At 46.7% G+C, this 13,880-nt stretch overlaps 1 protein-coding gene across 3 annotated transcripts in view; it reads left to right on the top strand.

Annotated features, from left to right (window-relative positions):
- Positions 1-13,880, top strand: part of SCN5A (sodium voltage-gated channel alpha subunit 5) — a 307,891-nt gene that overhangs the window by 189,264 nt on the left and 104,747 nt on the right. For all 3 annotated transcript variants that reach the window (XM_083405984.1, XM_083405985.1, XM_083405986.1), the window contains 3 exons: positions 3,046-3,284; positions 5,455-5,628; positions 7,505-7,861. In XM_083405984.1, the coding sequence (XP_083262110.1) occupies positions 3,046-3,284; positions 5,455-5,628; positions 7,505-7,861 (770 nt within the window). The remainder of the gene's footprint in view (positions 1-3,045; positions 3,285-5,454; positions 5,629-7,504; positions 7,862-13,880) is intronic.

The raw sequence follows: 13,880 nt of genomic DNA, 5'->3' as shown, positions 1-13,880 counted from the left end.
GCTATTATTTGGAAGTTATTGTCTGAGGCTAGTGTGTGCAGTGTGTGTTTTATAGTGGACTGCACCAGTTCAAACACCATGTGGGGAATAAAACATTTATTTATTTATCTTCTTAACATTTACATCCCGCCTTTTACCCACAGAAAACAAACATATAAAAAAATGAATATGGCACAGAGAAATGTTCTCATCCAGCAGTTTGCCTGCTCTGCTGGCTTTCTATTTGCAAGGTTTTGGGGTTTGGTTTTAATTTGGGAGCTTATTTAAAATTGTTACTGTCTCAGTCACTATATTTAGAAATGATGCAATGTATTGCCACCTTAGTGTTCTGCTACATATGCTGGATCAGGCCTGAGAAGAAGATGCTGTGGTTTGGGGTTCAGAGATTTTTATCTAAACAATCCAGTGATTCCTGACCTTGCTCTGCAAGAGAGAGAGAGAGAGAGAGAGAGAGAGAGAGAGAGAGATCTTGTTAAATTCTGTATCAACCACGAAGAAATGTAAGATGGCAGTGGCCCAAGCATTTCTGCATGGGTCACCTTTAACAAAGGCTGTCATGACTGCCGTGGCTTTCAGAAACTAAAGCTAGTAAGGAACAGACATATAGCTGACGCGGTTATTTGCCATGTCACACTGTGGTGCCAAAGTTGGCCAAGCGGCAGGAAGCAAGGTCATTTGGACAAGGTTGAATTCCGCTTTCGTTTACAACAACCAATAGTGGAATGCAGGAAACTGCCGTCGTGCATGTCAGACTGTTTGACCATCTCCTTTGACTGGCAGTGCCTCTTTAGGGTTCCCGGCAGAGGTGTCTGGCTTCACCTGCTGGCTGGTCTGCTCACTTGGATGTACCAGGGTTGAAGCTGGAACTTCTGCTTCCAACACATGTGCTCTGCAACTGAGCTATGGCTCTTCTCGCTGTATTATATGTCTGTGTTGTTGCTTATAGATGATAGATAGATAGATAGATGATAGATAGATAGATAGATAGATAGATAGATAGATAGATAGATAGATATACAGTGGTGCCCCGCAAGACGAATGCCTCGCAAGATGGAAAACCCGCTAGACGAAAGGGTTTTCCGTTTTGGAGGTGCTTCGCAGGACGAATTTGCTAAGGGCTTGCTTCGCAAGACGAAAATGTCTTGCGATTCCTGGGTGTTTTTTCCCGCTCCCCACCCCCTTTTTCTAAGGCACTAAGCTGCTAATAGCCCTTTAGCAGCTAATCCGCTAATCCCTTAAGCCTTTAATAGCCGCTAATAGCCGCTAAACCGCTAATAGCGCTAATCCGCTAATGGGCTTGCTTCGCAAGATGAAAAAACCGCTAGACGAAGAGACTCACGGAACGGATTCTTTTCATCTTGCGAGGCACCACTGTACTCCAAATGGGTGGGGTATTATTATTATTATTATTATTATTATTATTATTATATAGATTAGCTTACATGAGACTGATCTTGCATGTCTGCTTCAAAAAACTATATTTGCTGTCTTTCTTTGGCTAACGCTAGCAGTAATTCATGTCTACTGCAGAGAATGAGGTCATAGAATTGTAGAGTTGGAAGGGACAACAAGGATCAGCTAGTCCAAGCATACGCACACTCCGGCCCTAACAGGACCAGTGGTCAGGGATGGTGGGAATTGTTGTCCCAAACATCTGGAGGGCCGGAGTTTGCCTTTGCCTGAGCTAGTCCAGCCCCCTACAATGCAGGAATATGCAACTGGCTCATATGGGGATCGAACCTGCAACCTTGGTGTTATCAGCACCACGCTCTAACCAACTAAGCTATCCAGGCTCCAGTCCAGATACTGCCACAAATTTAGCCCTCTTTCTTGCCAATGGATGCTTTGGGGCGGTTTTGCCTCCATTCTATTGAACTGCAGAGCAAGCAGCAGGCTTTTGAATGTCATTTCTGTGGTATGATTCTACAGAGAGTTATTATAGTCTCTGTTTACCGTATTTTCGGCATTGTGTTGGTTCTAAGATTCTTTGTAAATATGGGTGTGTTTTTTAAGTATGCTTCTGTTTTAAGCTGCCAAATGTTCTATATCGAAAGCAGGGCAGAAACAAAGGCATTTAATGAATAAATGAATCAAGCGTGTGCTCTGCCACTTGCTGTGGAACTTAGTAGACAATATATTATTATATATATTAATATTTGCGTGGTGGCGGCAGTGGCAATAGCAATAGCAGATGATCGAAATGAAGAAACGCACCTGAAGGTATAAGTTGTCCTTTTGAAGAAATATAAAAAGTAAAGGTAAAGGGACCCCTGACCATTAGGTCCAGTCGTGGCCGACTCTGGGGTTGCGGCGCTCATCTCCCTTTATTGGCCGAGGGAGCCGGAGTACAGCTTCCGGGTCATGTGGCCAGCATGACTAAGCCGCTTCTGGTGAACCAGAGCAGCGCACGGAAATGCCGTTTACCTTCCCGCCAGAGCAGTACCTATTTATCTGCTTGCACTTTGACGTGCTTTCGAACTGCAAGGTTGGCAGTAGCAGGGACTGAGCAACGGGAGCTCACCCCGTCGCAGGGATTCGAACCGCCGACCTTCTGATCGGCAAGCCCTAGGCTCTGTGGTTTAACCCACAGCGCCACCCGCGTCCCTTTGAAGAAATATAACTGGGTTTAAATCAGAGGTGCCGGGCCTTTGTAAGCCTGGTGGCTGCATTCCATTTTGAGCAGCCTTCCTGGGGGGCTCTTGCCAATGATGGTTAGGGCCAGAAGCAATTGTGAGCAGAGCAACAGACATAACTCCTACTTTGACTTTTGTAGGCTGCATTGCAGCCATGCAGAATTCAGAGTTCCACCTACAGCCACATCCCCACAGTTCAGGGACATAATATTCCAACCGGGCGAGAAATCACTTGTGGAAGGTGCAGAGCCATGGCCGTTTGGAGGACGTGGCCTTGGCAGAAGGTGTGGCTGGATGGAGAGCCTTGACAGCCGAATGGAGAAGCTTAAAAGCTCAATGGAATGTGTCGGTTTCCTTGCTTGCCTGCCATTCCCTGACCCCTGCGTTGTGTGCCTTTCTCCTTCTCACTTAGAGCTTGAGGAATCCCAACAGAAGTGTCCCCCCTGCTGGAATCATTTTGCCGTCCGCTTTCTCATTTGGGAGTGTTGCCCGCTGTGGCTGCTGATCAAGAAGAAAGTGAGGTTCATCATCATGGACCCGTTCAGTGACCTCACCATCACCCTTTGCATTGTGATGAACACTCTTTTCATGGCCATGGATCACTACAAGATGACGGAGGAATTTGAGAACGTGCTCAACATCGGTAATCTGGTAAGAAGATTCATCTCAACGTGGATGCAGTGCATTCACGCAGGGGGAACCAGATTGACAAGGGCCTGTCCAACCTAGCATCCTGCTTCCAATAGTGTAGGCATAGGCAACCTTTGGCCCTCCAGATGTTTTGGCCTACAACTCCCATGATCCCTAGCTAACGGGACCAGTGGTCAGGGATGATGGGAATTGTAGTCCAAAACATCTGGAGGGCCAAAGGTTGCCTATACCTGCAATAGTGGTTGGCCGGTTGCCTGCAGGTGCTCATCACGCAGTGGAATCTTGAAGTTCCTTTTAGCTAACATGGCTAATGACTGTATGGCATCCAATTTTCTGTAAATTCTTTACTTACTTCACCAAACCATTTTTAGGCATTGCAAATATAGGCCATAAAAACACACACCCATATATGAAATTTTAAAATATATACAAATAAGCAGCTATGTAAAAATATGTAATAATGAGGATTTTCATCGGAGTTTTTCCCCACTAAAAAGTGCCATTCAGCACTCTTAAGAAATACTATTGATAAAAACTATTTTGTTAAAACCCTCTAAGATTTAGTCCACCATTGCAGTGAAATAAAGTGGCAGGATCTTGAGGTGCTAGACTAGACTGGACTGCTTTTAGCTGCAGGTGGCATTGTGGGCTGGGATGCCATTGTGGAATGCAGCAGGGCATAAGTCATGTCTCATTGATACGCAACATATTTTCTTTCCAGAAGGTCTCAAATTTGAGCCGTGCATCCCTGAACCGAACCCTTTCTACTCCCACTTCTTGCTTCTGCATGTGTGGAGTGAGCCCAGAAGGGACCCAGTTACTCTCATAGAATTGTAGAGTTGGCATGTGCCAGGAGGGTTAGCTAGTTCAGCCCCTTGCAGTGCAGGAACCTTTTGCCCAACGTGGGGCTCACACCCTTGCCCCTGAGATTAAGAGTTCATGATTCAAACAGCTCAGGTGTTTGCAGAGCCGTCTTAAGCATATCTGGCACTGTGGTGCAAAGATACCTCTGGCACGCCCCCCACCCGGCAACTCCAAAACAAGGGAGGGGGTGGTGGAAAATGTCCTCTGCCTCCCCCACTGCCCTGATCCCCGGTGTGACGGCGGCGATCAAGCAGGAAAATGTGCTGGCGGACATGCTCTTCCATCTAATAATAATAATAATAATAATAATTTATTATTTGTACCCCGCCCATCTGGCTGGGTTTCCCCAGCCACTCTGGGCGGCTTCCGCAGAGACCAAAAATACATTAAAATGTCACACATTAAAAACTTCCCTGAACAGGACTGCCTTAAGATGTCTTCTGAATGTCAGGTAGTTGTTCATCACTTTGACATCTGATGGGAGGGCGTTCCACAGGGCGGGCGCCACTACCAAGAAGGCCTAGGTTTCTGTGGGGATCATAGAATCATAGAGTTGGAAGAGACCACAAGGGCCATCGAGTCCAACCCCCTGCCAAGCAGGAAACACCATCAGAGCACTCCTGACATATGGTTGTCAAGCCTCTGCTTAAAGACCTCCAAAGGAGGAGACTCCACCACACTCCTTGGCAGCAAATTCCACTGTCGAACAGCTCTTACTGTCAGGAAGTTCTTCCTAAGGTTTAGGTGGAATCTTCTTTCTTGTAGTTTGGATCCATTGCTCCGTGTCCGCTTCTCTGGAGCAGCACAAAACAACCTTTCTCCCTCCTCTATGTGACATCCTTTTATATATTTGAACATGGCTATCATATCACCCCTTAACCTCCTCTTCTCCAGGCTAAACATGCCCAGCTCCCTTAGCCGTTTCTCATAAGGCATCGTTTTCACTCTCCTCCTGTGGAGGCTTGGGAAGGAAGCTGCTCGTCCACCAGCCATATAGTTGGCGGGGCGCAGCTGACGGGCATGCAGGGAAAGGGGAGGCTGCCGGCAAAGTCGCGCAGCTCCCCCACTCACTAGGGCGCCCCTGAGAGGCCGGCACCCTGGCGCAACGAACCACTAACACCAATGGGAAAGACAGCTCTGGGTGTTTGTCTAAAACTGTAAAGTTTCTAGCGCCCTGTGGCAGGTGGGAAAGGAGGTTTGGGAGGAAAGCACCCCTCTTCCTCCAGCTGTGCTCTCATAATTGCGGGGAGCCACCTGTGACGGGAGAAGCCTGCTTCCAGTATGAGCATTATGTTCCTTTCCACAGGTCTTCACTGGGATTTTTACGGCTGAAATGGTCTTCAAACTCATAGCTCTGGATCCCTATTACTACTTTCAGCAGGGCTGGAATATTTTTGACAGTATAATTGTCACGCTAAGCCTGATGGAACTAAGTCTTTCCAGCATGGGAAATGTGTCTGTGTTACGCTCCTTCAGACTGGTAAAGTATTACGTCTGCTTGTCTGTCTGTCTGTCTGTCTCTGTCTTGCACACCCATTGCAACACCTTTTACCAGTTTTTAGAGGGAATTACAGTGCTGCCTCGCAAGACGAAAAGAATCCGTTCCGTGAGTCTCTTCGTCTAGCAGTTTTTTCGTCATGCGAAGCAACCCCATTAGCGGATTAGCGCTATTAGCGGTTTAGCGGCTATTAGCGGCTATTAAATGCTTAAGGGATTAGCGGATTAGCTGCTAAAAGGCTATTAGCAGCTTAGTGCCTTAGAAAAATGGGATGGGGAGCGGGAAAAAAACCCCCAGGAATCGCAAGACATTTTCGTCTTGTGAAGCAAGCCCATAGGAAATTCGTCCTGTGAAGCACCTCCAAAACGGAAAACCTTTTCGTCTAGCGGGTTTTCCGTCTTGCGAGGCATTCGTCTTGCGGGGCACCACTGTAGTTTAATCACACTCTTTCACCTGTAAACTGCAGCTCTGTCGTGCATTATTTAAAAAATGACTTCTTGTTTCTCTTTTTCATAATAAGACCATTTGAAAGTAACAATTTTCAGACTAAAGGGTAACCTGCTATGGCTAAGCTGAAACAGCTTACTTTTGTTTGGTGTCTATGTTCATATATACTGCACCATGCCTTCCTTTGGAGGCTATTTTTTGTACTTTTCCCAGGAGCATATTCATATTGCTTTGATGTGCTTATTCTCAGCACTATTTTCCCATTTTCCTACATGGCACTTGCAGTCTTTGCCCTCAGTTTTCCACATTGACATGTCACCCAGTTGGCCTTGGTTGGTGACCCACATGGCTTTGCCGGTGTCACACAACGCCAGTGTGACGATGTCTCAGAAGCTCAAAAAGCAAGAACCTCCACAGCCGGACCTCGTTTGTGGGCAAATGACGCCGAGGTTTCTGAAGGCATAGAAGAAGATGGATAATAGCACCGAAAAGCAGCAGCACCCATAGGGCAAAAGGGTGCTGAAATGTACCTAAAATGTACTTGGCAAGATTAATAATTTATTTGTCTGTTTGCTTTTTTTCAAAGTAAATATCAACACTGTGGAGAATAGTTGGGACAGTTATGGAAGAGTCAGTAGCTTTTACTATTTGCTTTAAGTATGCTGGGGGCGCCAGAGGCAGGCCATGACATAGAAATAGCTAAGATTTTGGGGCCCTGTTAGTTTGCTGTGCTTCTTGGGTCCCTCTCTCTTGCCCAAACACATATATCCTCTTCTGTAACAGAAGATGCTCTAGAACTCCGGCCCTCCAGATGTTTGGGACTACAATTCCCATCATCCCTGACCACTGGTCCTGTTAGCTAGGGATGATGGGAATTGTAGTCCCAAACATCTGGAGGGCCGGAGTTTGCCTATGCCTGCTCTAGGACTAATTGGGTAAGGGGCGGGGGGTGTGTTTCTGCCTGTTCTATTCTACTCTCTAAAAACCTTCCATTGCACCGAAATCAACCCAACTGGTACAGCAAAAGTAGTCAGGTAGCCCATTGTATCTCTTTTGTGAAGTAACTCGTTGGGTTCTCTGCTCTGTGTTGGGTGTGAGGAACATCAGAAGCTGCCTTATAGAGAATTGGAACATTGAGCCATATATGTCTAATATTGTCAATATTAACTGGCAGCAACTCTCCAGGGAATGAACCTGACATCTTTTGCAGGCAAAGCGTATCCTCTGCTGCTGAGCTGCAGCAAAAGTGTTTCAGTCTGGATCCCAACCCAGTGGGTTTCTAGTCAAATCTCCTTGTGTGGTTTGTCATTTTGAATGCATCCTCCTGTGTTTTTCTTGTCCAGATGCAGAATTGTCTTGTGTGTTTGTTTGCAAGTTCTCAGTTGTTGGCTTGTGTTTTTTTGGTTTACAGCTGAGGGTCTTCAAGCTCGCAAAGTCTTGGCCGACCTTAAACACTCTCATTAAAATCATCGGAAACTCGGTGGGTGCCCTGGGGAACCTCACTCTCGTTCTCGCCATCATCGTCTTCATTTTCGCCGTGGTTGGCATGCAGCTCTTTGGGGACCTGTACTATAAGCATGTCACGAGAATCAGCACCACGGATCGGTTGCCCCGCTGGCACATGAACGACTTCTTCCATTCCTTCCTCATCATCTTCCGCATCCTCTGTGGCGAATGGATCGAGACCATGTGGGACTGTATGAAAGTGGCCGGGCAGCCTCTGTGTCTTCTGGTCTTTTTACTGGTCATGGTGATTGGCAACCTGGTGGTAAGTACGACAAGGCATTTTCTTCTTTTGGAAAGAGTTTCTCCGCCGCCATGCCATGCCCTCCCACTCACAGCAACCGCTGGTTTTCAGGGTCTCCAAGGCTCATGTTTAGGACATTGTGGCTTTTTATCCTGGAACCTAGGCTAGAAGGTGTCCTCCACATGTGTTACTCCTCTTGCAGATTCGTTGTGTGTGTGGCAAGAAAACCTATCGGAGAAGCTCACAAACGTGAACTCCTCCAGTCGATTGTGTGCAAAGTTGATCAGAACAAAACTCTGCTCATAGCCTGTCAGAAGCAAACAGATTAGAGTTGTGTTTGCAAAGACCCTTGAGTAGCCTCCATTGCTGCTGCCTCCTTCCTTACTCTTCCTCAGGGAACACACCTCAGGCGGGGAAAGGCAGAGATGATAGCAGTGGACACAAAACGCTCTGTGCACCAGGACACTGAGACAGAAACCCTCGGGGGCCTCTTTTCAGTATCCTCAACACACAGCACAGGAGCTTGTCTTGGCAGGAACTGGAAGACTACAGTCATGTTCTAGCTTCAGAGGGTGGTAGTCCATCTCTTGTGTTGCCTTTTCATGTGGTGGTGGTATGGTAGGGAGTTGGGGGTCCATGGATCTCCTTTCAGGTACCATGGTTCAAAGGCTTGCGCTCTTGAATTGGACACTCTGTGTTGTGTGCCTGAGACTGAGACATAGCATTCGCCTGTGTGTGTGTTATAGCTCCTGCTCTGGAGATTTTTGTCTTCTTCCGTAGTCTTTGCCCAAAACTTGGAATGCCAGTGTAATGGTTCTAGGGGTTGCTCGTGCGTAAGTTGCCGCCACTCCTGGCTAGGTTACCTGGTTGAACCCTTTCGGTCTGGACAGCCTCAAGTTTCGTGGCTGCCTCAGTCGCTGGCACAATCCGTCAGTGGGCGTTTCTTGAACCTCTTCCAGCATAAAAGCTGTTTGACACCCAGTCTCCTCCTACTCTGCCTGCACGGAAGTCTTCTGCGCAGGGTGGGTGTGGGCAGCAGAGTACCCGTGCTCTCTCCGCTGGTCTCCGGCAAGGAGTCCTGGAGCCACCTCTCCGATTCCCCCACCTGCCCCCCTTCTCCACTGGTGTTACGCTGATTTCCTTCCCCAGCGGATGGGCTGCCTCTCTCCCTGCTGGGACCCTCTCCGGCATCCCTCTGGAGCCTTCTCTCCGCCTCCAGCTCCGATGGCAGTTCCCTGACAGCCAGCCTTCATACACACATGCAACCACATGGAAACAGCTTCATCGGAATGGTATCTCATGTAGTCTCGCTCTCTCTTTCTCTCTCTCTCTCTCTCTCTCTCTCTCTGTGTGTGTGTGTGTGTGAGAGAGAGAGAGAGAGAGAGAGAGAGAGATGGAACCATGTGGGCTACCGCCCAAGTTTCTCATGCAATTGTACCCATGCACATCATTGCAGAATTCACACACTCACCTACCCCACAGCCATGTAGGGTAGCGCAAAAGAGAAGCAGCTCACATGTAATTGTATGTTTGAGAAGGAGACCTTACAATCCTCTATACTGGTACCCTCAAGATGTTGTTGGAATTCAACTCCCATCAGCCCCTGCCAGGATGGCCAATGGTCAGGGATAATGGGAGTTGTAGTCCAAGGCACCCAAATGGCAATCCTTGCTTACCCGGCCTTTAAATGTATTGCTCTATTGAGATCTATAAGCTGGTTGTGTTTCTACAAAGCCCTCCTCCTAGCTAGCCAGGCCTCGGTAGAATGCTTCCAGTATAGAATAACTTCATATTGGCTTGAATTTAAGATATGGGTGATCATCTAGGTGTTAACATTTGTAGCTGGAAAAGCATGTCAGCGATTCCTGAGCCTTTGGCATTAACTCATACTTCCTGAAATGCATTCTGGCACATTGCAGTACTGTGGCGAGGCTGCCAGTTTCCCATCAGGTTGTGTTAGTCATCCCTGTGGAATTGAATATCTTGACCACGGCCACCAAATTAGGGTCTGCATAGCTCTCTTTAGCGCCGTTACGATGCACAACTGTAATCTCGTTGCATTTGGAGTGTCATTGACAAATGCCGTCAAGGGTCTGATAGAATCAGGGAATGGGTGGAATGAGCCCCACACACTCGTGCCGAAACGGTTTCGGGACTACCCACCCTTGCATAATGATGTTTACAGTTAGATCTTGCAAAATGGCTTGGCGCATTTCAGATGGAAATGAAGGTCACGGGGTTAATACAGCAAACTGTGGCTTGGCAAGTTATTAAGGAACGATGGAGTGTCTCGTTAACGGCACTCTGTCAGGAGTCCCGGCGATTGCCAGCAAAATGTAATTGTACCCTTGTTGCATCATGTGAGGTGACACCAAGGAACCATGTGATGCCACCTGTCACTCAGAGGGGAGTTTTGTGGTGTGATTTTGAAAATTCTTAACACGCTTGCTTGGCAGTACAAATCTTGCTGCCAAGAGGGAGGGAGAGAAATACATTAGGAGCTCTGACCTCTAAACAGCTATGCTGAAATTTTGACCCTGAGATGCAGGGCTTATGACCGCATTGCTCACTTTAGTTCTGAACAAGACAGTAGATGAATCAGGTCACCTGATACATTTATCACAAGAGAGAGCCTGGAATTTTCTGTGCCACCACTGAAGAGATATTCACGCGGTTTCATACCTTACTGGAAAGTCAGATCCCGAAGGCATCCCAGCCAAGTGGCCAAGTGTGCCCCTTGCAGAAAAGCCACACAAGAGCAACCAGCAGCCAGCTATCCATGTTATCTGGTGATATCATCAGAATAAAAGATCTGGATGCTGTGTCAGTGTATGGTCCCAGGGGTCTTGAGCCAAGGACTTCAGAAATAAAGCCCAGGCACTGTTATCATGGCAGGAAAGGGAGCTGCCAGCCTGGTCTCCACTATTCATCAGGACTGTTGAAGACCAAGAGGTGGTATTGCTGGCGTCAGCTCAGCAGGTGTCAGGTGACACAGTGGACCAATAGGGTTCCATCTTGTCTTATAACCCCGCTGATCTTAGTTCTTCAGTCTTCTCGTTCACCATCTATCTCTGGGCCTGTTTCATCACCACCCTGCTTTCCAGACAGATCACCACCTCCGTCTCCTGAAATATGGAGCAAGCATTTCCAGGCCTCTTAAAGGAGCAACATGCTTTTAGTTTGTGATGGCTGAATGGTACTCTGCTTCATAAGCTCAAGAGTTCAGAGATGTCGAGGGCTGAGCATCTAGATTTGGTGAAGATGAGCACAAGAAATAGAAGAACAAGCCTGGGAAAGCATAGATTAGCTGAACTTGCCAGGCACTTTTTAGCTTAGAGAGCTATAGAGGACAGTGCAACCATTTTTGGGGACTGGTTTGTAAAGTAGCAGGCCTCAGTCTTAAATCTGAGAGATGGGTTTCCTCCTCTGCCTAAATTGCCATATGGGTTCATTAGTGCTAGTGGGACAGGGGCCCCCATAGACCCTGATTTAAATGCTGAGAGCCACTCCAAACCATTTCTTTTAGATGAGGGATAAGGACCATTCACTTGTGTGTATGCATGCATGCGCACGCACACACTCCAGGTTAGGAAGCTTGTGGAATGTGTTCAGAATTCTAGATGGTGCATATAAATTGGACAACCTACTGGTCATTTGCAGAGAGCTGCCACCACAAGCAGACATGAAAGGAAAACAGGGAGCAACAGTTCAGGGAGATCTGGAACACAATGCAACAAATCTCTCAGCAAAGCCAGTGGAGGAGGCACTCAGTGGAGGTTGATTCTTTAGGGCGAACGAAGCAGTGCCCAACCAACTTCAGTCTGTCCTCAGCCAGCCCCCTACCTGCCTACCATCTTACTTGCAACCAGTTTAGGAGGCTGTCCTACATAGCAGCTTCCTCCTCCTTAATCTCTGTACAACTCTGTAGGGAGGAAGATGGGGACAAAGCTAGAATTTGTTGACTCTTCCTGTCACTGGTTCTGGTGCCTCCTGTTGTTGGTCTCCCTGGCTTCTGCCCTGTCAGCGCCCAGTGGCACTGGACAACAGTACGTCCTTTTCTCTCCCTGCAGCAGCCTGACGAAATGTCTGCTGTCAGGTGGCAGCTGAGGAAGGAAAGGCCCAGTAGAATTGGTCTTTTAGCAGAACTGATAGAGTGGTCTGGCCTGCTTACCCTCTGCTGAAGCCTGACAAAATTCCTGCTGGCAGGTGACAGTTAATGTGAAAATAACGAAGAGTCCAGCAGTTACATTTTTTACATTTATTGTAGTTAAGAGACACTGTTTTATCAGGGGCTAGGAGAGGCTTCTAAAATTCTCCGCGTTGGAATTTCTACCCAGATATTGGGATTCCCCAGGTTAGCTGGTCTTCTTTTTTCAGGGGAAGCAATGCACTCCAAGGTTCCAGTTTTAATTTCTGAATTTCATACACACAACTGTGCATAAGCAGTTTGCTGAACCTTTCAGTTCATTCATGTCTCCTTCCATGTCTCTTCTCATGCCCCCTTCTTTATTGGGGTGCCTGAGCACCATGATAACTCCGCAAACAACAACAACAAACTCCTCTAAATAAGGTTGCTGTACTTATGACTGCATTAAGATTCTTGTTGTGCTGTGTTTTATCAATGCCCAGGAGCGAACGTACACATAAATAGGGCACAAAAAGAATTCTGATGGAGTCATGTGTACAGCTCACTGATTATGTGATCCTACTTCCCTATACCTACATGGGCCCAGAAAGGATGTTATCCAAACTCAGCAAATACTGTAAAGAGGAGCAATTAACCACAAACTGTTTGAAAACCAAAGTGCTGGTCTTTGGAAAGAAGCCTCTCAAATTTCACTAGTCAGTAGATAAATCATGCAATTGATCAATGTTAGGTCTTCAAATACCTCACAGTATGTTTCAGTGAGGCCCCTTTTCTTGGAAGGCTCATACAGAGAAAACTAAAACTTTCACTATGCTAAGGCTGAAATCCTGCACATAGTGAACAAGAAATAAGTCCCTTTTAATTTGACAGGATTTAGTTGTTGTTGTTGTTGTTGTTGTTCTTCTTCTTCTTCTTCTTCTTCTTCTTCTTCTTCTTCTTCTTCTTCTTCTTCTTCTTCTTCTTCTATTTGTACTCTGCCTATTCCCTGCCAGGGACTCAAGGCCACTTACATATAAAATAAGAATAGCTAAAGACACAGGAGAAAATAATAATTAAAACATTAATAGAATATTCACACACAACAACAACAATTGTTATTTATTTCTACCACACCCATCTGGCTGCGTTTCCCCATTCTGAGCAGCTTTCAACAGAACATTAAAACCAGAATAAAACTTCAAACATTAAAAACTTCCCTAAACAGGGCTGCATCCAGATGTCTTCTAAAAGTCAACAACAACAAAAACAGCATGGCACCAGCCCCCTCATTAAAAGCAGCCAATTCCAAAACCCTGCTAGAACAGGAAAGTATTCACCTGCTGGCAGAAGGACAAGTCTAGATTCTCTAGGAAGGGAGTTCTAAAGTCTGGGAGCAACAACCGAGAAGGCCCTCTCCTGTGTCCCCACCAAGCACCACCTCAATAACAGAACATCTGTCTCTACCAGAAACACTGGGTTCCTCTGGAATTTTTATCCCTTATGGGACTTCCATCTCCAAGGAAAATGAGAGAAGCCCATGTAATCCTCTTGCAAGGGTGCTAACCTATTCCAGTTCTGAAAATGTGTCACTGTCATGCGTTGTATTGTCGTTAATGTACTGGCGGAAAGATGATACGTTAAGGTCTGCCGTGAAATAAAAATGTTGGCAAATATTCGAGGAGATTCATGCTTGTGGTTGTTGAGAGGTTGTGGGGTTGTTGTTGTTTTTTTGCATAACCAAAAAGCTTCCAGTTGAATTTTGTAAAATGCATAGCGGCGAGGCTGCAGCTTAGTGGTAGAGCGTCTGGCTTGCATGTAGAAGATTCCTGGTTCAGTTCCTAGCATTTCCAGGTAGGACTGGGAAAGACTTCCTGTCTGAAACCCTGGCCAGCCACTTCCTGTCAGTGTAGACAA

The sequence above is a fragment of the Podarcis tiliguerta genome, assembly GCF_965153285.1.
Source record: "Podarcis tiliguerta genome assembly, chromosome: 12".
Lineage (NCBI taxonomy): Eukaryota > Metazoa > Chordata > Lepidosauria > Squamata > Lacertidae > Podarcis > Podarcis tiliguerta.
Note: the sequence above shows the minus strand (reverse complement) of the source record. Positions and strands in the feature narration are given on the sequence as shown.